Raw genomic sequence first — 24357 nt, 5'->3', positions numbered from 1 at the left:
GGAAATTCTGACATATGCTACAACGTGGGTGAACCTTGAGGACATTATGCTACAGTGTGGATGAATCTTGAGGACGTTATGTTAAGTGAAATCAACCAATCACAAAAAGACAAATACTGTATGATTCTACTTACATGTGCTACTTAGAGTAGCCAAAATCATAGAGATGGAAAATAGAATGGTGGTTGCCAGGGGCTGGAGAAAATGGGGGAACAGGGAATTATTGTTTAACAGGTACAGAGTTTCAGTTTTGTAAGAGGAGGAGTTTTGAATATGGATGGTGGTGATGGTTGCACAACATGAATGTACTTAATACCACTGAACCATACATGTAAAAATGGTTGAGATGGTAATTTTTATGTGTTTTTTAACCACATTAAAAAAAACTGGAAAAATTACATACTGAGAAATGTTTTGACATGAATTCTGACAAATGCATACAATAGCGTAAACCATCTCCTATGAGGAAAGAACATTTCCAGCATGCCAGAAAGTTCCCTCAAGTCCTTCCTAAGTCTATGTCTGCCCTACCCTCAGAGGCAACCACTTTTTTAAAAATCAGATTAGGGAATTCCCTGGTGGCCCAGTGGTCAGGACTCCGCGCGTTCACTGCCAGGGGCCGGGTTCCAACCCTGGTCAGGGAACTAAGATCCCACAAGCCTCATAGCACCACCAAAAAAAAAAAAAAAAATCAGGTTAAAAAATTATTTTCCCTGTTCTAAAACTTTGTAGAAATGGAATCATGAAGTACGTATTCTGTGGAAGTCGTCTTTTTTTTTCTCTTTTTTAAATATCTTGATCTAATTTAGTTTATTTTTATTTATTTTATTTATTTTTGGCTGCTTTGGGTCTTCATTGCTGCACGCAGGCTTTCTCTAGTTGCAGCGAGCAGGGGCTACTCTTCGTGTGGTGCACGGGCTTCTCATTGCGGTGGCTTCTCTTGTTGCGGAGCATGGGCTCTAGGCACGCAGGCTTCAGTAGTTGTGGCACGAGGGCTCAGTACTTGTGGCTCACGGGCTCTAGAGCACAGGCTCAGGAGTTATGGCGCACGGGCTTAGTTGCTCCGCAGCATGTAGGATCTTCCCGGACCAGGGCTCGAACCCGTGTCCCCCGCCTTAGCAGGCGGATTCTTTATTTATTTATTTATTTATTTTTTGCGGTATGCGGGCCTCTCACCGTTGTGGCCTCTCCCGCTGCGGAGCACAGGCTCCGGACGCACAGGCTCAGTGGCCATGGCTCACGGACCCAGCCGCTCCGCGGCATGTGGGATCTTCCCGGACCAGGGCACAAACCCATGTCCCCTGCATCGGCAGGCAGACTCTCAACCACTGCGCCACCAGGGAAGCCCAAGCAGGCGGATTCTTAACCACCGCTCCACCAGGGAAGCCCTGTGGAAGGCTTCTTTCCTTCAGCATGTTTTTGAGATTTATCCATGTTGCATATATCAGTAGTTTGTTCTTTTACTGTGCTAAGTTGTATTTCATCACGTGACCATACCACAATTCTCCTGTTGATGGACACCTGGACGGTTTCAAGTTCTTGGCTAATCCAAGTAAAGTTGTTATGAACATCCATGTACAAGTCTTTTTGAAAATGCATGTTTTCATTTCGTTTGGTTAAATATCTAGAAGAGGAATTGCTAGGTCATGGGATGATGTGATTTTTTTTTTTTGGTTGCACTGGGTCTTAGTTGTGGCAGGCAGCCTCATTAGTTGTGGCATGCAAACTCTTAGTTGCAGCACGCATGTGGGATCTAGTTCCCTGACCAGGGATCAAAACTGGGCCCCCTGCATTGGGAGCGCAGAGTCTTAACCACTGTGCCACCAGAGAAGTCTCGATGATATAATGCTTGATAAGGTTGGATTTAGGTCTACCATTCTATTTGTTTTCTCTCTGTCTCTATTCCTCTATTTGTTCCTCTATTCCTCCTTTCCTATCTTCTTTTTCCATTTTAACTTCTCTATTGGCTTTTTAACTATACTTTGTCCTTTTTTTTTAGGTAAAATTTACATAACAAAATTAACTGTTTTTTAAAATGTTCAATTTGGGGCTTCCCTGGTGGCGCAGTGGTTGAGAGTCCGCCTGCCGATGCAGGGGACGCGGGTTTGTGCCCCGGTCCGGGAAGATCCCACATGCCGTGGAGCGGCTGGGCCCGTGAGCCATGGCCGCTGAGCCTGCTCGTCCGGAGCCTGTGCTCCTCAACGGGATAGGCCACAACAGTGAGAGGCCCGCGTACCACAAAAATTTAAAATAAAATAAAATAAAATAAAATGTTCAATTTGGTGGCATTTAGTACATTCACAATGGTGTGCAACCATCACCTCTGTCTACTTCTAAAACATTTCCATCATCCCAAAATAAAACTCCATACTCATTAAGCAGTCACTACCTATTCCGCCCTCTCTCAGTGCCTGGCTACTGCCAATCTATACTACCTCTATGGATGTACCTATTCTGGACATTGTATATAAATGGAATCACACAACATGTGGCCTTTTGGTTTAGCTTCTTTCAGTTTAACATTTAACAGAATGTTTTAGAGGTTCATCCACATTGTAGCATGTATCAGTACTTCATTCATTTTTAAGCCTGAGTAATATTCCACTGGATGTATATACCACGTTTTGTTTATCCATTCTTCTGTTGATGGACATTTGCGTTGTTTTCACTCTTTGGCTATTGTGAATAGTGCTTCTCATTGCATTATTTTTGAGTGTTTGTTCTACAGCAGCTATTTTCAAGTGTTTTGGTTTCAGGCCCCCTTTACACTCCTAAAAAGTATTGAAGACCCCCCCAGAGAGGGGTCTTTTATGTGGGAGATATAGATAGATAAAATTAAACTAAAAATTTTATTTATTTTTAAGTAAAATAAACATGAAAACCATTACATGTTTGCATAAACAACATGTTTTTATGAAAAATTTATTTTCAAAAATATACTGAGAAGAGAGGCAATGTTTTACATTTTTGCAACTCTTTAACGGCTGGCTTAATAAAAGACAGATGAATGCTCAAATCTACTTCTGTATTCAATCTGCTGGGATATGTTGTTTGGGTTGGCATATATGAAGAAAATACACCTTACAAACATACGTAGTTGGGAAAAGGAGGACCTTGAAGACCTCCTGAATGTGTTTGGGGACCCCCAAAGTCTTTGTACCACACTTTAAGAACCACTACTCTAGGCATTATGACATATATCCTTAACTTTCCAGAGTCTACCTAGAGTAAATATTATACCACCTCATGTAAAATATAAGAACTTTGCAACTGTATAATTCTTAGTCATATATATTACATAACATAAAGGACAGGAGCAATTAAAAAAAACTATACAATTGCAAAATTCCTTTGCTTCAAACAGTTAAATGTGTTTTAAAGAAACTGAGGGAAAAAGATAGCCTTTTATATTTATTCACAGTCACCATCCCCAGTGTTCTCCATTCACCTAAAGACTCGACTTTCTGTCTGGTAGTACTGCCCTTCAGCCTGAAGAATTTCCTTGTGGTGCAGTTGGCTGACAATAAACTCTCTTAGTTTTTTGTTTTTGTTTTTGTTTGGTTTGGGTTTTTTTTGGCCCCGACGCACAGCCTGCAGGATTTTAGTTCTCCGACCAAGGATCAAACCCAAGCCCAGCAGTGAAATCGTCAAGTCCTAACAACTGGACATCCAGGGAATTCCCACACTCTCATTTTTGTCTTTAGCCTTAAAAGATATTCATCTGAAGTAAAGCATTGTTCCATCAAAAAAACCCCAAAAAACAAAAACAAAAGGGCCTCCCTGGTGGCACAGTGGTTAATAATCCACCTGCCAATACAGGGGACACAGGTTCGAGCCCTGGTCCGGGAAGATCCCACATGCCGCAGAGCAACTAAGCCCGTGTACCACAACTACTGAGCCTGTGCTCTACAGCCCGTGAGCCACAACTACTGAGCCTGCATGCCACAACTACTGAAGCCTGCGTGCCTAGAGCCCGTGCTCCACAACAAGAGAAGCCACCGCAATGAGATGCCTGCACATCACAATGAAGAGTATCCCCCGCTCGCTGCAACTAGAGAAAGCCCGCGCGCAGCAACAAAGACCCAGCACAGTCAAAAATAAAATAAATTTTTTTAAAAAAGTAAACACAACAGGAAAACAAAAAGATATTTATGCTGCATATGGCATTCTGGGTTGATAGTTTTTTTCTTTCAGCACTTTAAAGATGACTTTCCAATGTCTTCCGGCCTCTATCGTGACTATCTCTTTAACATAATTTTAAAATGTTACAGGCTAACACTCTCTTATCTCTTTCTCCACCTTAAACAACAAAGCTTCCGAAGGAGGGAGGGTGGGAGGAGCCATATATACATACATATATTTTTCATTATGCTTTTGTTTAAGGTTTGAGTTTTAAGATTTGAGCCATGATACTAACTAAGGCTCTTAGATGAGATGAGGGCCTGTATGGATAGTGTTTAGCACTCAAATACGGGCCAAGGTTCAGGGCTTCAAACACTTCCCTGCAAACACCCTTACTCATGCCTGCCCCCCTCCCTCCATCACACTCAGATGGCAGAACTGCAGCCCTAATTACACCCAATAATCCATCTGCTCTGTGCTTGCTCCTGAGCAGCTAAGCATGGATGGAGAAAATCCCATTGTGCTGATCAGTTTCAGTGTAAATCGAAACCTCAAATCTTAAATGAGCAGCCAATGCTACCAGCTAATCCTACCGCACTTCCCTAGTAAATCTTCTCTCTTTCAAGACAGCAATTTCACCTCTTCACCTCACTGCATATTCATTAAGGAAACAGATGCTTGAAGGTGAGTCCTCCCTCGCCTTCCCAGCCCTAGATCCACTGACCTATTGCATTTGTATCCAGATCTCCTCCTCTTATTGTAATGGAAGGAGTGTCCTTGCTTGTGGCTGCAGACTATCCCTCCACTTTGTACTGAATTTTTCAATCCCTTCAAGTACTTAAAAACTTGGCTACTGAAATGATCCTCTCATTCTCTTGCTTTGTCAGTTTCTTCTCCATACTGGATCATACCCATCTGCATACAAATAAGACTTAATGTTGCAGTTCTTAAAAATAAATATGCTGGGGACTTCCCTGGTGGTCCAGTGGGTAAGACTCTGTGCTGCCAATGCAGGGGGCCCGGGTTCGTTCCCTCGTTGGGAAACTAGATCTCACATGCATGCTGCAACTAAGAGTTCACAGCTAAGAGCCCGCATGCCGCAACTAAGAAGTCCTCATGCCGCAACTAAGAAGCTTGCATGCTGCAACTAAGACCCGGTACAGCCTAAAAAAATAAACATGCTCCCTAGAGCCCATAGCCTCTTCCAGACTCTACTTTTTTTTTTTCTGCTTCTCTTTTTCTGCAAAATCCCTCCAGAGTTGTTTCTATTTCCTGTCTCTACCTTCTCACCCCTGCTTCTCACTCCAGTTGGGCTTTCCATCCAACCATCTCACTGAAACTTCTCCCACTTTGCCCAATCCATTCATTAGGTCTCTGCTCTTATCTTGTTCAGCCCTCAGCAGCACTTGATACAGCTACTCCCTCCTACCTGAACATCATCTTCTCTTCCAGTTTTCCTCCTAACCCCCATGGCTTTCTCAGGCTTCCCTGCAGGGGTCTCCTCTTCCAGCTCCCCAGAATACAGGCCAGGACATGACTCTCCTCTCTTCTCCTCCATCCTGCTCTTCCACTAGGTGCTCTCATCCAGGACCACCAATGTACCAGTGACTCCCAAATCTATAGCTATAACCCTGATCTTGCTTCTGCACTCCTGACTTTTATATCCAACATTGAGTGACATCTCCACTTGGATGTCTAAACTTAATGTGTCCAAAACAAACTCTTGATTTCCCTTCCACGGACCTGCTTCCCCAGGCTTTCTGAGGTCAGTGAATGGAAACACCACCTACCTAGTTTCAGGTCAGAACTTAGAAATTGGTCTTTTCTCTTTCCCTGCATCCTATCCATCAGCTACATACATATATATATGCATATATGTGTGTATGTATGTATATATATATATATATATATATATATATATATATATAGTAGCTCTATCTCCACATATAGCCTGAATCCAACCACTTCTTGTCTCCACTGCTGCAGTCCTATCACTTCTTTCTTGGAAAACAACATCCTAATGTGCGTTCCTGCTTCCCCTCTTGTCCCCATAGTTCATTCTCTCCCAGGGGAAAGATCTTTCAAAGGCGTAAATCAGATCATGTTGCTCCCTTACTTAAAACCCTCTAATGGAACATTTTATCTGTAACTATATATTCTCCCTGTCTGTGTCCTCTATAAAAACCTAGAAACAATGATTAAACCAGTAGCAATGAGCATCCCCAGCACCCAGTTTGTAGTTCTGAACTATGGTTTCCCACTAAAAGTAACCAGGATTTTTGGAAATGGCTGATTCCAAGTCTGGGGTAAGAAATGTCTGGGGTTGGCAAACTTTTTTCAAAGGACCAGACAGTATCTTAGATTTTGCAGGCCAAGAAGCAAAATCAAGGATATAATGTAGGTACTTATATAACCATTTAAATGTAACCATTTAAAAATGCATAAGGACAAACCCGAGCACTGCGACCCTCGAAGGTCCACTAATCCTTGAATTTCCGATCCCAGGAGGCTCCGACCCTTCCACCCCACCATCTGCTCTCCCAGCTCTAGCTGGGTTCCCGAGAGCGCCGGGCGCCGCTGCCGCTACCCTCCCCCGCCGCTGGTCCTTACCACCTTCGCGTCTCTTAGCAACAGGCCGACGCAACCTCCACCCTCCCTAGACTCCGGGTGGGGAGGAGGGGAGCGAGCACGCATGCGCCCAAGGAGCTCCCGGCTCCACCCACCCTCTCCGGGAGAAAAAGGAGATCACTGGAGCACCCAAGCCCAAGGGCCTGGTCCCAAGCCAAAGTCTGTGTCCACACTCTTCCCACAAGTCCTCTACCACACCCTTGGCCTGGTAGAGGAGAGGCAGCAACAGCACCACCATGGAGCCTGGTAGAAATACAGAATTTCAACCTCACCCCAGACCTACTGAATCAGTGTCTGCATTTTTAACAAGATCCCGGGAGATTCCTATGCATATTAACGTTTGCGTTGCTTTCACAATAAAGCGTTGCTTTATTTAAGGCAAAGCCATAAATAAATACATCGGGGGCTTCCCTGGTGGCACAGTGGTTAAGAACCTGCCTGCCAATTCAGGGGACATCCCTGAAGCCGATCCCTGGTCTGGGAAGATCCCACACGCCGTGGGGCAACTAAGCCCGTGTGCCACAACTACTGAGCCCGTGTGCCACAACTACCGAAACCTGCGCGCCTAGAGCCCGTGCAACACAACAAAGAGTACCCCCCGCTCCCCACAACTAGGGAGAAGCCCACACACAGCAATGAAGACCCAAAGTAGCCAAAAATAAATTTATTAAAAAATTAGTAATAGGGGTTTCCCTGGTGGCACAGTGGTTGAGAGTCTGCCTGCCGATGCAGGAGACGCGGGTTTGTGGCCCTGTTCGGGAAGATCCCACATGCCGCAGAGCGGCTGGGGCCGTAAGCCATGGCCGCTGAGCCTGTGTGTCCGGAGCCTGTGCTCCGCAACGGGAGAGGCCACAACAGTGAGAGGCCCACGTACCGCAAAAAACAAAAATTAATAATAAATACATAAAAATAGGAACACTTCTTGTAGGTTGAACTTTTAACCTAGACCCTAAAAAACAGCCTTTATGATTTACAAGCAGAAGTTCCCACAGCCGAGTTCCTTATGCTTAGCAAGGGTGAAAATCCCCTCGTGTCTCCTCTGACCATCCGTCCAGGACGAATGCATCACTGACCTCAGGTTCCTGCTCTCAAAGTCAGTGGGGAAATCAGGAAGGCCAATTTCCATTCCCAGTGTAAAGGCATTACTTCTTATGAATAATGTGGAAAGAGAAGGCTCAAAGAATGGGCTCCTTGGGCTTGCCAAGATAAGTAAGTCAGACAGCAACATAAGGGCAATTCCAGCCCCAGGGAAGGCAGTACCCAAACCTTGCTGTACAGCAGCTCCCAGGAGACAGACCCCATTTCCATTTTAAACCCCCAAACGAAATTTCTATTATTATTAAGACATACGAGAACTCCTAAGAGAAGTTCTGAGGTCAGTAACTTCCCACTCTGGTGAGTTGTCTCCATATTCATCTGTCTTGGGAAACTGCAGAACTTAAATTTAACTTCCTCATCAGATGACAGTGGCAAATCAGAATAAGCACATCCCAATCCTAGAAGAACCACTTTGCTTCACTGGGGAATATCAAAAAGAAGAGACTGACTCACCAGAGGACACCACATTCCAAAAAAAAAAAATCATTTTTAATGGCAAGGACAAAATAACAAGATGGGGGGGAAAAAACATTCTTCAAACAGAAAACAACCCAAAATACCCATTTCTAAAAATCCATGATACATACTACAACATGGATAAGCCTTGAAAATATTATGCTAAGTGAAAGGAGCCAGTCACATAGGACCATATATTGTATGATTCAATTTATATGAAATGTTCAGAATAGGTAAATCTTTAGAGATAGAAAGTAATTAGTGATTGCCTAGGGCTGGGAGGCATGCAGGAATTGGGGGTTAATAGCTAAAGGGTATGGGGTTTCTTTTGGAGGTGATGAAAATGATCTCAATATTCTAAAAGTTAGATAACAACTCTGTGAATGTACTAAAAGCCATTTGAATTGTGCACTTTAAGTGGGTGAATTGTATGGTATGTGAATCATATTTCATTAAAGCTGTTTGGAAAAAAAAATCCATGGCTCCACTCTAGATCCACAATAGTCTAAAAACATGGAGTTCCTACTATGATGCAAAGACTTTCTGGGCAAAATCTGAAGGAGAAAAAAAGGTGACGTCAGTACTGGGTAGAGGACCTTACTAGATTTCTCTAGCAAAACGCTCCCATCTCAATTTGGGGAAGAATTCCACAGTCTTGTCTCGAGATCATGAATCTCACAGAAATCCCCATCTGGCTTTAGGTTCCTGTTCCAAAAATACTGGAAAAACCAACAGGCAAAACACTTTCAAAACAACACCTTTAATCTACGTGGGCAAGGGAAGAAACAGAGGATCACAGGATAGATGCCATGGGTTCTGTCAGAATACAAAGTCGAGAATTCATTATCACTATAGAAACTCAAGTCCAAAAAAAGAGTACACATTTCCCAAGGAAACTGTCTTCGAAGTCCCTGAAAAACATAACTCACAAAGAATGGTGGCCAAAAGAGCTCAGCTGGATGGCTGAAGCCTTAGAGGTGATCACACTGACCTCAGCTCTGCTGCCCCTATTGGGCTTTAACTTTATCAAATTCTCTTCTCTACCTGCTTAATTTCCCACACCAAGAGCAGAGGGTATCAAGAGAAGCCCGTGAAGAATCTGGCTCCACCCACAAATGCTTGTGTTGGCCTCATGGTCACAGCTGTTACCATGGAGAGTAGGACAGAAAGGGAGGTGGAAAAGGTGTCTCTCTTACCCTAAAGCAAAACACACAAAACCCTAGGGCATTGGGAGGGAGGGAGGGAGGGGGAGGGAGAGAGAGAGAGAGAGAGAGAGAGAGAGAGAGAGAAATCTCTTCAGCAATCATCCAAGAGCTTCGACCTGCCCTGATGGCCTGGAGTCTCTCTAATCCCCAGGCACATTAAAAGACCAAATGTTATTAAGCAGTTAATAATGGAACAGATGCTGCTTGGCTTCTGTCTTCGCTAAACTCCTGCTCCAAAGGGCCTGCTTCACTCCGTAAGAACAAAATGGCCATTTCCAATGCCAAGGGCAAAAATAACCAGGAAGTACACAGCACACTGTCTGACACATAGTAGTTATCAATAAATATTAGTTGAATGACTCTTGAATGAATGCTGATATCACCTCCCTTGGCCATCTCTGCCTTCTTCCCTCAGCCTGGAAACACACACACACACACACACACACACACGTATACATACACCACACAGAGTTGAATCCACACCTTTTCACTGCAACTGTATTTGTAACCTTGCAAAATTAATAAACATAACTGTATAAACAACAAGGTCCTACTGTATAGCACAGGGAACTATATTCAGTATCCTGTGATAAACCATAATGGAAAAGAATATGAAAAAGAATGTATATATGTATAACTGAGTCACTTTGCTGTACAGCAGTAATTAACACAACACTGTAAATCAACTATACTTCAATAAAAAATAAAGAAAAATAAAAGTAACATGGAAATGAAAAAATTAAACATAATTATCATTGCTATAATATATATTTCTGGGGAGCAGGGATTTTTGTCAGTTTTTTTTTTTTTTTTTGGTCTGTGCCTTGTGGCTTGCGGGATCTTAGTTTCCCCACCAGGGATCCAACCCCGCCCCAGCAGTGAAAGCTCCAGAATCCTAACCACTGGACCACCAGGGAATTCCCTGTCAGTTTTGTTACTAATGTACCTTAAGCGCCTAAAATAATGCCTGGCACACAGTTACCTCTCAATGAATATTTGTTGAATGCCAAATGAATTAAGGGCCTACTGTGTTCCAGGCCGCTTGTGTTAGATGGACTCTGGCAGGCGCCTCCTTCCCAATCACCTCCACCCGGAGGCAGAAGCGGCTTTGACTCTTTCTGTAGCCAGGGGTCGCTGTAGGAAACGCCTGGTCTCCTTCTCAAGTTACCTTCTATCCCGCACTGCCCTTTGACCCCGTGAAGTCATTGCCCCGAGTTAAGATGGCGGCGTCGGTGGCAGCTGCAGCCGGGCGACTTCGGCGGGCCATTCGAAGGACGCCGCAATGGCGGGGCCCCAGCCGTCGGGCGCTCTCATCCGAGGCCCCTCCAACCCAGGCCGCGGCCGTGCGGGACGCCTTCCTGAGCTTCTTTCGGGACCGGCATGGCCACCAAGTGGTGCCGTCCGCTTCCGTGAGGCCCCGCGGCGACCCCAGCTTGCTTTTCGTCAACGCGGGCATGAACCAGGTAGGGACTGAGCCACGCTGATCCGGGCGGAGTTTGTGACTTGTTCCTGAGAGAAAGGCGTTGCGGGATTGGACAAAAGAAGCGAAGGGCGGAGCTCCTAGCTTTCGGGGGAAAGAGGGCTGTGTGTGGTTAGGCTTCGAGATTGGGGCGCAAATTAGGGCTTGGAGAGGGCTCCACCGGGCAACTTCTGAGTTGAGGTTGAGTTTTAGGTCCAGGAATGGCGGATGTGGAGTCCCGTGGGGGAAGTCTGGCTTCATTTATTAGTTCTTTAAATAAAGATAAGTCATTCATTAAAATAGATGTTGAGCACATGCTACGTGCTAGACTGGGTTCTCTAAGCTTTTGACTTTGAGCACCACTAACCTTCTCTAGACTTGCTCTATTTCCAGCCACCAACACATTCCTCCTTCTTTTACCTTGCTTATTTTACTAGCAGAGTCTCTGTTTCATGATTTATTTACCCCTTGTCTGCCCAGACATACCAGAGATGGGTGCCCCCACGCTCCCAATGTGCCCCCCTGGCCTCTCAGGGGCACGGTGAGCCTTCACTCTGAACTACCATCTCTCTCCACACCCTCCACGTTTCCCTTCTGCTGAGGGTCTGGGCTATCTCTCTCGCCCTTCATCTGTTTCCAGTTCAAGCCAATCTTCCTGGGCACTGTGGATCCACGAAGCGAGATGGCAGGCTTCCGACGTGTGGCCAACAGCCAGAAATGTGTGAGGGCTGGAGGACGCCACAGCGACCTGGAGGATGTGGGCCGAGACCTTTCCCATCATACCTTCTTTGAGATGCTTGGCAATTGGGCCTTTCGGGGGGTATATTTTAAGGTGAGTCTCCAGGAAGCCCTGGAGTTAGGAAAGGGTCAGTGGTCAGCCAAGAAGGGGGTCAAGGTTAGTCCTGTCTCCACTCTTAGAGTCTGCTTAGGGAGGGCTTCAGACCAGACACAGAGGCAAAGTGCTAGATGAACACTTATAATAGGAATGTGTCTCGTTTCCCTGATTGGGTTGTAAACTCCTTGAGGGCCAGGACTATGCCTCCCGCCTAATGGCTGGTCAGTAATTATTGTATGAACAAATGGTGAGACACCAATACTGAAGTGCAGGAGTTAAAAATCATCCCAGGCTAGGGTGGAGAGAGGATTTCATGGAGAAGGTGGGACTTGAAAGAATGTAGGATTCAGAAGAGGGAGGAAGCTTTCTATGCAGGAAAAACTCAGAATGAGAAATAGTCATGGCTTGTTCTGGAAACAACGTGGGCAGTGGAAATGGTTTTGTCTTAAGCTGAGGGCTGAACTCATGTGGCTTGATTGGAACTTCAGTGGGGCCTTCTTCTCACCCATTTTCCTCTTCCCAATGGGTTTGCACTGCACTGCAGGAGGAGGCTTGCAGCATGGCCTGGGAACTGCTGACTCAGGTCTATGGGATCCCTGAGGACAGGCTCTGGGTCTCCTACTTTGGTGGTGACCCCAAGGCTGGGCTGGGCCCGGACCTGGAGAGCAGGGACATCTGGCTCAAGTTAGGGTGAGTCCACCCCCACTTATGTCCACTCCTGGAGCACAAGAGGACTGGAAAATAGAGACTACCAGCGAGTCTCGGCATATCCCGGGACGGTGTAGGGTCAGCCCTGTTCCGCCTCCTGCTGAGCTTAATGGAAGGGTTCTCCTGGCAGAGGGGGTCCCAGGTGCTGCCTTTGTCTGCCCACCACCCGTCTGGCTTCCTTCCCAGGGTGCCTGCCAGCCGCATGCTCTCCTTTGGACCACAGGAGAACTTCTGGGAGATGGGGGATACTGGCCCTTGTGGGCCCTGTACTGAGATCCACTATGACCTGGCTGCTGGGGTGGGAGCCCCCCAGCTGGTGGAGCTTTGGAATCTGGTCTTCATGCAACACAACAGGTAATGGGGTGCGAGAGCAGGAGGGAATTCCCTGACTGGAAGTGAAAAAGTCGGCAGTCAGGACACTTTCATCCATTTTTTATAAAAACAAACACTTAAACGGCATTTACAACGTGCCAGGCATATTTCTAAACACTTTTCAGATCCTCGTCTTTGCCCATAACAGTTGAAACTAGTCACTGCTGCTCTCCAGACTCTGCTCTCTTATATGATGGAGTTGAACTTGATCTCTTAAGATTTTCTACCAGCCTTGACATGTCTCTTTCTAAAGCAAAGAATTGTGTCCCAGAAAGGGGAGGCCTGGGTCCAGCCAAGGGCCCAAGCAGAGGGTGAAGGTGGAGATCACTCTTTATGAGAAAGGACGGGACCCAAGGCCATCGTCATCTGCTTTTGGGGGTGGGGGTAGGGGGATGATACTGCCCTCTGGTTCCTCCCATTGTCAGCGCCCCAGGACCCTCCCCCATCCCTTTATGCCACTTGAGCGTCTGCCTTATACCTGTAATCCTGTGGGGGGCCTCACCTTGCATACCCTTCCTGGCCAGAGAGGCAGATGGAAGCCTGCAGCCCCTGCCCCAGCGGCACGTGGACACAGGAATGGGCCTGGAAAGGCTGCTGGCCGTGTTGCAAGGCAGACGCTCCACCTATGACACCGACCTCTTTTCCCCACTGCTCAGTGCCATACACCAGGTGAGCCCACCTCTTCCCTTCCAGAAGCCCCTCTGACCTGCTCTCACCAGTGCTCACTGCCATTGCTTTCCATCTTTGTTGAGAACTCAGAATATTTTCTTGCCTGTGGGGACAGTGACCAGCCAAGGATACAAAGGTGTCAGATGTGAGGCTCCGATTCATATTTACTACCTGATGTTCCTCCTGACTCCTTCCTTCCTTCATTTGTTCAAAAAATATGTGTTGAGTGCCTACTTTGTGTTAAATCTTTGTGCTTGGTTCAGGAGATACAGCAGTAAAGAGAAAAGAGATCATGGAGATTACATTCTAGCCTAAGAGATAGGTAATAAATAAATGTATTAAAGAACAAGATAGCAGTTTACAGATTGTGAATAGGCAGTAAACCTGGGTGACAGTAATTGGCAGGGGACAGGGGGTAGAGAAGAATCTTAGATGACATGTTTGGGGAAGGCTCACCAAGGAGATATCTCTGAGCTGAAACCTGAAAGAAGAATCAGCCACAGGAAACTCATTCCAGTCAGAGGCAACAGCAAATACCAAGGCCCTGGTGCAGGAAAGGAACAAAAAGTGGCCAGCCAGCTAAAGTAGAATCACGTGGGATACAGTTGGAGTGTGTGTGGGTTCGCTCTTGCTGTATAATAAACCACCTAACATTTTGTGGCTGAAAGCAACGACCATTTATATAGCGTACGAGACTGTGGACAAGCAATGTAGGCTGGGCTCAGCTGGGTCACTCTTGGTCCTGTATGAGCTCACTCATACACCTGTGGTCAGCTGCTAGGCAGCTCTACTTCTGGGAGTTGGCTGGCTGTCAGTTTAGGGCTGTGGCAATGACCGGGTTGTATGTCTGTCATCCAGCAGGGTAGCTCGGGCCTGTTCACATGACAGGTTGGCAAGGTTCCAAGAAGGAGAGTGGAAGCACATGAGGCCTCTTGAGGCCTGGGCTCAGAACAGTGTCATTTCCACCACATTCTGTTGGCCAAAGCAAGTCACAAGTCTAGCCCAGATCCAAGGGATGGAGAAATAAATTCTATTCCTTGATAGGAAGCACCTGTAAAGTCACGCTGCAAAGTGGCATGCACACAGGAAAGGGAAGGACTGTGGCCAATTTTGCAAACAGTCTACCACAGAGAGGAAGGCAGGAGTCAGATCTTGTGGGGCCTTGAAGTCCAAAGTGAGTCTTTTATTCTAAATGTGGTGAGATGGGCTCCAAGGTGGGAGGGGCACGGTCTGACTGACACTTTTAAAAGGCCACTCCTGTTGCCGTGTGAAGGATAGGCTGGAAGGAGACCAGAGCAGAAGCTGAGAAGCCAATTGGGAGCCTATTTCATAGTTGAGGAAAGATAATAGGGTGTGGCTTAGGTTGGTAGCAGTGGAAGTGGAGAAAAGTAGATTGATTTGAGAGATCTCATGGAGGTAGACACAAAAGGCCCCACTGATGGATTGGATGGGGAGAGGAAAGAAAGGCAAGCCTGGCTCCCGAGTTTTTGACTTGAGTAATGTGGTGAATGGCAGGACTGTTTATTGAGAGGGGGAAGCTTGGGGACGAGACAGGTTTGGAGCTGGATGAATCAAGCACTCTGCTTTGGGGCACAGCTTAATGTATTCACAGCTCACACACTCCTTCCCTGCGCCCATAGAGGCTGTAGAGGCAGGTGTGGGGAATGAAGAGCACCTGGGTGGGACGGTCCTGGTTCAAATCTCGGATCTGCTCTTGAATTGCGTGCCCTTGTAGAACTTAGCTTCTCTGAGTCTCACTTTCCTCTTTTTTTGTTTGTTTTTATTTTTTTCCACTTTTTTTTGGTCTAGTCTTTGTTTTGTTTTGTTTTTCTTCTCCACTTTCCACTTTAACACCTTCCAGAACAGGAAGTTTTAGGGATTAGACACCGTATCATTCAAGTACCCACCCGGTTCTGATAATAGAAATTCAGTAAATGATCACAGCTGTGCTCCTTGCCTGTGCTGAATGTGGGCCCCAGGAGGCAGGGACTGGCTCTCTTTCACCTTTGAAGCTTCTCTGGCCCAGGCCATTCCAGATGCGGTCAGCTTTAGGGGTGAGGGCAGATGCTCCAGGAGTGATGGAGAGTGTCCCTCCTGGGCCAGGGCAGGCAGGGCCGGCAGCCATGTCTCCTCTCCTGCTTCCCAGGGTTGCGGGGCACCCCCTTACTCGGGCCGGGTCGGGGCAGCAGACGAGGGGCACACAGACACAGCGTACCGTGTGGTGGCTGACCACATCCGCACGCTCAGCGTCTGCATCGCCGATGGCGTCTCTCCTGGGATGTCTGGTGCACCGTGAGTCTGGAAGGAGGGCTACCGCAGGGGCAGGGGCTGCTGGGGGTTGCAGGGGAGAGGAGGGAGGAGACGGAGAGGTGGGTCGGGTTGAGATGGCAGGAGGAGGGGGAAGCGAGCACACACTCTGGACCTTGCCCTCCCCTCGCCGCTCCCTGCTGACCAGGGGCTGCTGGGGGCTCATCTGGGCTCTGAATCCTTCTAGGCTGGTACTTCGTCGGATCCTCCGTCGAGCCGTGCGGTTCTCTACAGAGTTGTTGCGGGCACCACCTGGCTTCCTGGGCAGCCTGGTGCCTGTAGTGGTGGAGACACTGGTAAGGGCAGAGCTTCCTCACTTCCCTGGGCCTCCCTGGGGTCTCAGGGAGCCTGTCGCTGAGCCCATACAGTGCCCCGGCCTGGGTTCCCCACCCTAAATGTCCAGCCCAGCGTCCTGTCAGTGGGCTTACAAACAGCAGGGAGCCTTCAGGAGGCCTTCCGGCCCAGGCTGCTGAGCCTCTGACCTCGGGACCCCCTTCTGCCCGTATCAGTGCCCCTCCCCGCAGAGAAACTGGTTCCCCATTTGGATCCCTCCCCCGTCCATCAGCCTCTCTGAGTCTCCATGGCAGGTGTCCCCAGGGAGGCCCAGGGTGGAGGTGCAGAGTGGGCTGGTTGCTTTTGACACCTCCTCAGCCCTGTCTGCCGCCCCCAGGGAGGTGCTTATCCGGAACTGCAGAGGAACTCAGCCCAGGTACTAGACTTGGATGGGGGACGGAGGGGCTCCCCCTCAGGAGACCTGGCTCCAGCCCTGCCCTGCCCCCATTCAGATAGCCAGCCTGGTGACAGCGGATGAGGAGGCCTTCCTGGCCTCCCTGCAGCAGGGTCGGCGGGTCATCGAGCGGACCCTGAGGCGCCTGGGGCCTTCCGATGCGTTCCCTGGTGAGCAGGGCACCTGGCCGAGGTGTGAGGGACCCACTTAGGCGAGCCAGGCCCAGGCCTCACATCCCGCCTCCTCCCCCACGTCCCTCTCCCCGTACTCTCTCTCCAGCACCCCCTTGCTTCTCCTCACTTACGTGCTGCCCAGCTGGCCCTGCCTCTGGTCTCTGCTTTCCAAGGCTGGCTTCATGCCGAGAATGAGCTTCTCACCTCCTTTGAAATCCCATATGCCAAGGGAGGACCCTGGGCTACCCCCAGCTCTGGCTTTGGGGCCTGAAGGTGACCCCTCTCCCGGGCCTGCCCAGTGTGGGGAGGGGGCACTTGTGCTTGGCACCCAGTGGCTTCTGTGTGGTCAGAAAAGCCCTGGCCCTTACTACTCCCTCACTTCTTCTCCCTCCCTCCATCCTGCCCCTCCTCCCTCAACACCCATTCTGTCCCTCGTCTTCCTTTCTCATAGCCGAAGTGGCCTGGTCCTTGTCACTGTCTGGGAACCTGGGGCTCCCCCTGGACCTGGTGAAACTGATGCTGGAAGAGAAAGGGGTGCAGCTGGACTCTGCTGGACTGGAGCGGCTGGCTCAGGAGGAGGCCCAGGTACAGGCTGGGGCACTTCCACACAGGGCTTTGCTGGGACAGGTTGGCCCCTTCCCCAGCCCTGAGTTCTTGTGGGAGGAGCTGCAGCTATTGAGGGAAACAGGAGTCTGAGGTAGGGTCTGTCCCCTCACTCAGGCCCCGCCCACAGTCCATGGAGGGGAACGCTAGTTCAGTGGGCCACACAGAGTAGCAGAAGGGGAGAGGTCAGCACAAGGTCCTAGAGAGGGGCCGTCAGGGGCAGCAGTGGGTGAGGGAGGCCTGGTCCTGAGACCCTCACACGAGGGTGGTTCACGAGCCAGCCCAGGGTCTCTAGCAGCCAGCCCAGCCTGAGGGCTTATTCCAGAGGGGTGCAGTGTTCACACAACTGTGTGGCAGGGACAGGGCTCTCCGGAGACTCAAGTCCCATTGCACTCTCCATGCACCCCTTCCGTGCACACACGCCTGTCCCGCAGCACCGGGCACAGCAGGCCGAGCCAGTCCAGGAGCAGGGACTGCGGCTGGACGTCCACGCGCTGGGGGAGCTACAGCGCCGAGGGGTGCCCCCAACCGATGACAGCCCCAAATACAACTACTCCCTGCGACCCAGTGGCGGTTATGGTGAGAGCCTAGACTGAGGTGGGTGGCCACAGGCTTGCCTGACCGTGATTGGGAAGGACATCAGAGACCAGCTACCAGGCCTGTGCCTTCCCCGGGGTAGCCACTGGGGTTCTCTGGGGGCCCCAGCTGGAAGTGCCCCCCCAGCCCTGTGCCTGTTGACTTCAGGGAAGGCACAGACCCACATCCTGCATCCCAGTCCCCTGCCTGGCACTGATAACCATCCTTGGCCCTGGCAGAGTTCGGCACCTGTGAGGCCCAGGTGCTCCAGCTGTATACAGAGGACGGAACAGCCGTGGCCTCTGTGGGGGAAGGCCAGCGCTGTGGCCTCCTCCTGGACAAAACCAACTTCTACGCCGAACAGGGAGGTCAGGCTTCTGACCGAGGCTACCTGGTGCGGGTGGGACTGCAGGTGAGCCCCCCCAGCACCCCCTCACACACAAAGCCTCCAGCAGAAGGCAGACCTGAGCCAGAAGGGAACCAAGGGGAGGGAGAGGCTGCAAGCACTCAGTGCCTTGGCCCTGCCCTCCCCCAGGACGTGCTGTTCCCAGTGGCTCGGGCGCAGGTCTGCGGAGGCTTCATCCTGCATGAGGTGGCAGCCCCTGAGTGCCTAAAGGTGGGGGACCAGGTACAGCTGCACGTGGATGAGGTGAGGACCCCACCCCTGCTGTTCGTGATGTCCTGCAGCCCCTTTTCTCTCCCCATCCCCACCTACACCCAGGACCCTGGGTGACAAAAGTGTTTCAGGCCTGGCGTCTGAGCTGCATGGAGAAGCACACAGCCGTCCACCTACTAAACTGGGCGCTGCGGCAGGCCCTGGGCCCTGGCACAGAGCAGCGAGGGTCCCATCTCAATCCTGAGTGGCTGCGCTTCGACGTGGCCACGCAGGTGAGCAGGGCACAGAGGGGCAGCCTTCAAGTGAGGCGACGGGCTTAGAGGGAGTCTGGTAGTGTGGGAGTTTGGCCAGTAAGGGGGCCTGGGCTGCCTCTCGCTCAGTCACTGGAGGGCGTTGGGCGGGGGGCTTCCCATCAGGCTCCTCCTGCACCAGTGAGGGTTAGGCTAGCCAGTGTGTGGAGCCATCCCTTCACCTCCAGCCACCCAGCTTCCTTGTCCCTGCTGTCACCCAGGCCATTCTTGCTCAGGCTGAGCTGCCCTCTCCCTTTACTGCCATCCTGTCTCCTTGTACCTCTGGCTCAAATCCTCTGGGAAGTGCTCACTGACTAAATCTCGTTCCACCTGATTACTCCTTGCTCCTGCGTCTCCCCCATCCTGTATTTCTCTTCCACTGGCTGACCCTTGTTGTAAGCTCCCTGAGTCCAGAGCCTCCATTTTCTGTCTCTTCATCAACTTTCAGTGCCTAGTGAAAGGCCTGCAGCTTCCGATAGGCCCAACCCCCAGGTAGCTTTCTAAAGAAAAGAATTGTCATCTCTACAAATGTGTATTGAGCACATGTTATGTACTAACCCCTGTTCTAGAACCTGGGGGTAGTTCAGTGAACGCTGACCGCTTCTTCATGCATCACTCCCAGGCATGGGGCTGACTGCCTGTTGGTCTGTCTGTTTCCCCCCAACGCCCCTAGGCCCCATTGACCCCAGAGCAGCTCCGGGCAGTGGAGGGCACTGTGCAGAAGGCCGTGGGGCAGGATGAGGCCGTGTACATGGAGGAGGTGGCCCTGGCATGCACTGCCCATGTCCCTGGCCTGCGCTCTCTGGATGAGGTGTGCTGGGGGAGCCCACAGGATGGAGGTTGCCTGCCCGCCCCCCCACCCTCCCCTCCCCTCAGGTCCCTTAACAGACCTGTGCCCTCTCACTGTCAGGTATACCCAGACCCTGTGCGGGTGGTGTCTGTGGGTGTGCCTGTGGCCCAGGCGCTGAACCCAGCCTCCCAGGCTGCACTGCAGACTTCTGTGGAGCTGTGCTGTGGGACGTGAGTCACTCCTCTCTGCCTGCTCTGGCCTGGGGCCCTGGACCTCCTCCCTTCCCTGGTCTTTGGAGCCACCAGCCCCTGGTTTGGAGCTCAGGCTGCTCTTTTCTCTCCCGTCGTCACCCCGGCTTCCTCCTCCCTCCCTCTGCCCACAGACACCTGCTACGCACAGGGGCTATAGGGGACCTAGTCATCATCGGGGAGCGCCAGCTCGCCAAGGGCACCACCCGCCTGCTGGCCATCACTGGGGAGCAGGCCCAGCAGGTCAGCACGCCAGCAGGGCCTGGGAGGCTTCTGGGTGTGGATGGGGGTCAGAGAGCACACAGCAGATGCTCTCAGGCCAGGGGATGCCCAGCAGCAGAACCAGTGTTCATACCTGAGCACCAGGACGGCCCTACCAGCTGCTGGTAGCTGGCACCTGTTGTGATTATTTGGTACCTTGATGGGTCCTGATTGTTCAGTGTTTCTAACTTGGTCCTGCCCAGGAACGGGTTGAGAGTGCCTGTCTTGGAGAGGGAAGGTAAGCCAAGCAGTCCTGACCATCCGGTTCCTTCCCCGCAGGCCCGAGAGGTGGGCCAGAGCCTGGCCCAGGAGGTAGAAGCAGCCGCGGCGCGGCTGAGTCAGGGCAGCCGGGATGTGGTGGAGGCTCAGCGGCTGTCCAAGGAGATGGGACGACTCACTGATGTGAGGGCCACCCCCAGCATGGAGCTGTCCCCTCCCTCTCCTGGCCATGTTCCCTTCCCCGTGCATTCCTGGACCCTGCCCGTCTCTCCCCAGCATTCCTGTTAGACTTCAGCTGGCCCAGATATTTGTCGGTTGTCTGCAGGGTGGGTTGTGGTGGGTGTGGTCTCTTCCCTGGCCTTGCTGGTGGTCCCTGCCTCAGAGACCGTGGCTCAGGGAGGGCAGGGATTGTTGTACTGCTTCTGACCATAGGCCGTGGACACTGCCGTGATGCCCCAGTGGCAGCGGCGGGAGCTTCAGGCCACACTGAAGGCGCTACGGCGGCGTGCCAACACTGCTGTCAGGAAACTGGAAATGGTGCAGGTAAGAGGAGGTCCATCTGCACCCAGGGGGGGCAGATGCCAGGCACACCCAGCAAGGGTCAGAGATGCTCTAGCACGCACGCTGAGAAGCCTCAAAGCCTGGCAGGGGGTTGGGGGTGGGTGGCAGCTCCCCCCTCTCCTGCCAGCTGAGTGCCATCATCAGGCCATTTCCCCACTTCGCTCTCTGCCAAACTGGGTATCTCCCCCAACTCCCAAGTCTGGCTCAGACTCTCCCTCCAGGAAGCTGACTTGATGGCGCCATTCAGCCCTAATTGCTCCTTGACTGTGGATCCTTCCCCTCCGCCCCCTCCCACCCATCTGTGCTCCAGCCTTAGTCCTTTCACCTTCAGCAGCTTATTTGTAGGGGCCTGGAGCTATGATGAAAGGGAGGAGGTGAGGGGGGAGAGGAAGAACCCAGGGGGAACCCAAAAGAAGGAGGCCATTCTAGGCAGAACCCCTGGCACCTTTGCTGGGGGAAGGGGGCCGTGGGAGGGGATTTCTGGACTGGGGCTCAGTTCAGAACTGGGGGCTGATTGCCTCCCAGCCCGACCCCCGTGCTGTCCTTCCTGCCTCACAGGCTGCACAGAAAACCCAGGAGCTGCTACAGCAGCACTCGGAGGGGCCCCTGATTGTGGACACAGTTCATGCTGAGTCCCTCTCAGTAAGTGTTGCGATTGGGGATGGCCCCAGGGTCTGGGGAGGGGAAAGTCCTGGCAGGGAGGAAGCTGGGAGTGCGGGGAGCTGTGAGGTCACCATCTCCCCTCCCTTGTGCAGGTGCTGGTGAAGGTGGTCCGGCAGCTGTGTAAGCAGGCGCCCAGCACGTCTGTGCTGCTACTCAGCCCCCAGCCTCTGGGGCAGGTGCTGTGTGCCTGTCAGGTAGCCCAGGTAAGGAAAGAGGGAGGGCAGCTCCCACCCCACCCGTCTCCTGGTCCAGCTCTCTGATTCCACACCTTTTATTCCTTCCACACGAGGGAGCCACAGCTGGGTAGAGGCCATCTCTGCAGATACCCCAGGGTGGGGATAGGACCACCTCCTTCTCCCTAACCCACCCCCTCCCCCACCCCACCCGCGAAGGCACCAAAAGACTCCTTAATTCCTACCATGCCACCTCCAGGCTGCACATTTCTTGCGAACAGGTAGCAGCCATTCATCAACCTCCACTCATTCCCAGCCTGTCCCTCTCGTGTCTCCTCGCCTGATTACCCCCACCATGTGTCCGGCTCGGGAGAGGGTTCTCATCGCCATGACTCCATTCTCAAAGGTACATTGAGTGGATGGTGGTAGGGAGAGCTGCTCTGCATCACTGCCCCTTCTGTTTCTGTCCCCAGAGTGCCACGCCAGCCTTCACCGCAGAGGCCTGGGCGCTGGCTGTGTGCAGCCACATGGGGGGCAAGGCCTGGGGCTCTCGAGTGGTGGCCCAGGGCACCGGAAGCACTGCTGACCTGGACGCTGCCCTCAGTACAGCCCGAGCCTATGCCCTCAACAAGCTCTGATCCAGGCTCACTCAGGGACTCACAGAGACTAAAGAGACAACAGACAGGCCAGTGCCTGGAGCCCTGAAGGAGCGAGCAGAACCTCCCCGGAAGGTAAACAGAGGACTAGAGCCTGGAGGCCAAGCAGCTGAGCCGAAGAGGACTGCCCTGGGCTAGGCTCTGAGTGGACACAAGAAGATGTGGGCTGGGGGAGGCAGAAGTGGGCCTGGCAAAAGGCCCCTGCTAGTTGAATGTGAAGACATGGCTGTCCCGTCTGTGATCATTAAAAAGTATTTCACAGCGGATAGGAAGCTCCAGAAGGTTCTTTTGCCTAAAAAAGAGTAGGCTTTCTCCTCCCAGCAGCCTGGAATGGGTGCCCCGTGACTAGTCTGACCCCTCACACTGGGCTGAAAGGCCACCCCGCCTCCAGATCAGAGCTCTCCTCGTCACCACGAGTGCTTGGACAGGCCCTGTGTGCCAGCCTGTTCTGGGCGCCCACCAAGGCCTCCCTGGCCACCAAGATCCATTCACTGTCACATAAAAGTCATGAGAGCCAGGTACATCCTCTCTGGTGTCACTTATTCCATTAACAACAACTTCTCCTTTTAATGAAGTCTCCGGTGATTTGTTGACAAAATGACAGGTACTGGTCAGTTGCTGAGAATGCAGCAAGAACCCACCAGACTTCCTGCCCGTGTGGAGTTTGCTTCCAGTGGGGAAACAGCAACGAAGAGCAAGAAGAGGGTGGCAGACTGGGATGAGGTCTGCAGAGAGAGCGCAACCAGGCAGTGGAAGGGTGGGGGTGGCATCCGGGGCCGGGTGTGAGCCACGTGGACCTCCAGGGGAAGAGCCAGCGCAGGCACCTGAGTGGGTAGTGAACAGGCAGGTGGCAGGCCTCGGGGCCAGAAGGGAGCGCAACCAGAGCAAGCCTACTCTTAGAACAGGTTGCACGGCACCTGCCCCAAGCCTGAGCTAAAGCTGAAGCTGAAATGGCAGCTCAGAGCAGGAGGAAGCCGGGATGGAGCGCAGCCCTCCCCCGCTACCAAAATGAATCCACCCAGGACAAAGCCAGACACAGGGGCTCCACGTCTGTTCGCAGACCTCTGTCGCTGGATGAAAGAAGGGACCTCAGGGGACCCATCTCCAAGTCAGAGGCTCCCTGGCTGCGAAGTTCTGTGGCCATTTAGTCAAAATTATTAGAGCAGAGCAGGCCCTCCTGACAACATTTCCTGCATGATTTCTTATTCTAAGTGAGGCACCAGTGATTCGTTGGTAAATCACTGATGAGGGCTTGAAAGGAACCTGAATTCTTGGACCCTGGCTGCTTGCAGCCCTGGGGAGTTGCAAAGCTTTCCCTTGGGATTGTGGCAACTGCAGCAGTGGCCACTGTTCAGTGGTGGTCAGCAAAGACCTGTCTCTTTACATGTGGACACCAAGGTGAGGAGTTGGGGGTATGCATTTTATTAATGAGTTAACTTCTAAGGTGCTAACCTGTCCAGGGTAACCAACTAGTAATCATCAACAGAGCTGAAATGAAAGCTAAGCTCTGTCTCCAGTGAAACTTCCCACCACTCTCAGTTGCTCTTCCCCTCTTGAAGGACAATTTCCTTTTCTAACTAGCTAGCCCCCATGAAGTTGGTCATTCCTGGTGTCAGGCTTGGGGCTGTGGGAGGGAGCACCGTGGAGGCCTGGGCCTTCCTGCCTGGTGCCACTCTTCAGTCTTGCTGACACCCTGAAGAAAGGCCAAGGGTACCTCTGCAGGGATGCCGCAGCCCACTGCTCCCCTGCAGGGCCTGGAGTCAACCGGGGACCTCAGGGGAGTTCAGGAACGCCTACAGGTGCCCTTCCACCCTTCTCCTCTTCCAGAAAAGACTGGCTGCTGATGCTTTTCCGAGACCCTCTTTCCATTCGTCATGCCAACCTCCATTTCCACACAAAAGGCTCCCAGAAGGAAGAGCACTGTAGCAGTCCAGGAGCCCTG

At 51.4% G+C, this 24357-nt stretch overlaps 2 protein-coding genes across 3 annotated transcripts in view; one reads left to right on the top strand and one right to left on the bottom strand.

Moving 5' to 3' along the window:
- SPATS1 (spermatogenesis associated serine rich 1) overlaps positions 1–10797 on the bottom strand; it is a 52255-nt gene extending 41458 nt beyond the window's left edge. Inside the window, exon 1 of the mRNA XM_032650179.1 lies at positions 10678–10797. The gene's annotated coding sequence lies outside the window, so the exon portion shown is untranslated. The remainder of the gene's footprint in view (positions 1–10677) is intronic.
- AARS2 (alanyl-tRNA synthetase 2, mitochondrial) lies at positions 10555–22926 on the top strand. Of its 2 annotated transcripts, XM_032650178.1 has the most exons (22): positions 10558–10972; positions 11609–11800; positions 12348–12493; positions 12698–12865; positions 13408–13552; positions 15699–15844; positions 16047–16155; positions 16530–16568; positions 16645–16756; positions 17211–17344; positions 17797–17941; positions 18178–18350; positions 18474–18587; positions 18686–18826; positions 19518–19655; positions 19755–19864; positions 20017–20125; positions 20423–20545; positions 20795–20905; positions 21482–21565; positions 21679–21789; positions 22233–22926. In XM_032650178.1, exons 1-22 carry the CDS (start codon positions 10730–10732, stop codon positions 22395–22397), a joined length of 2958 nt encoding a protein of 985 aa, XP_032506069.1. In that variant the 5' UTR covers positions 10558–10729; the 3' UTR covers positions 22398–22926. The 2 variants fall into 2 exon arrangements, 1 of the variants encoding a protein (XP_032506069.1); XR_004352341.1 differs by lacking the exons at positions 19755–19864; positions 21679–21789; positions 22233–22926 and having other exon boundaries at positions 10555–10972; positions 21482–21512.
- The last annotated feature ends 1431 nt before the right edge of the window (positions 22927–24357 follow it).

Source organism: Phocoena sinus, chromosome 11, assembly GCF_008692025.1.
Source record: "Phocoena sinus isolate mPhoSin1 chromosome 11, mPhoSin1.pri, whole genome shotgun sequence".
NCBI lineage: Eukaryota > Metazoa > Chordata > Mammalia > Artiodactyla > Phocoenidae > Phocoena > Phocoena sinus.
This window is presented reverse-complemented; position numbering and strand designations above follow the sequence as displayed.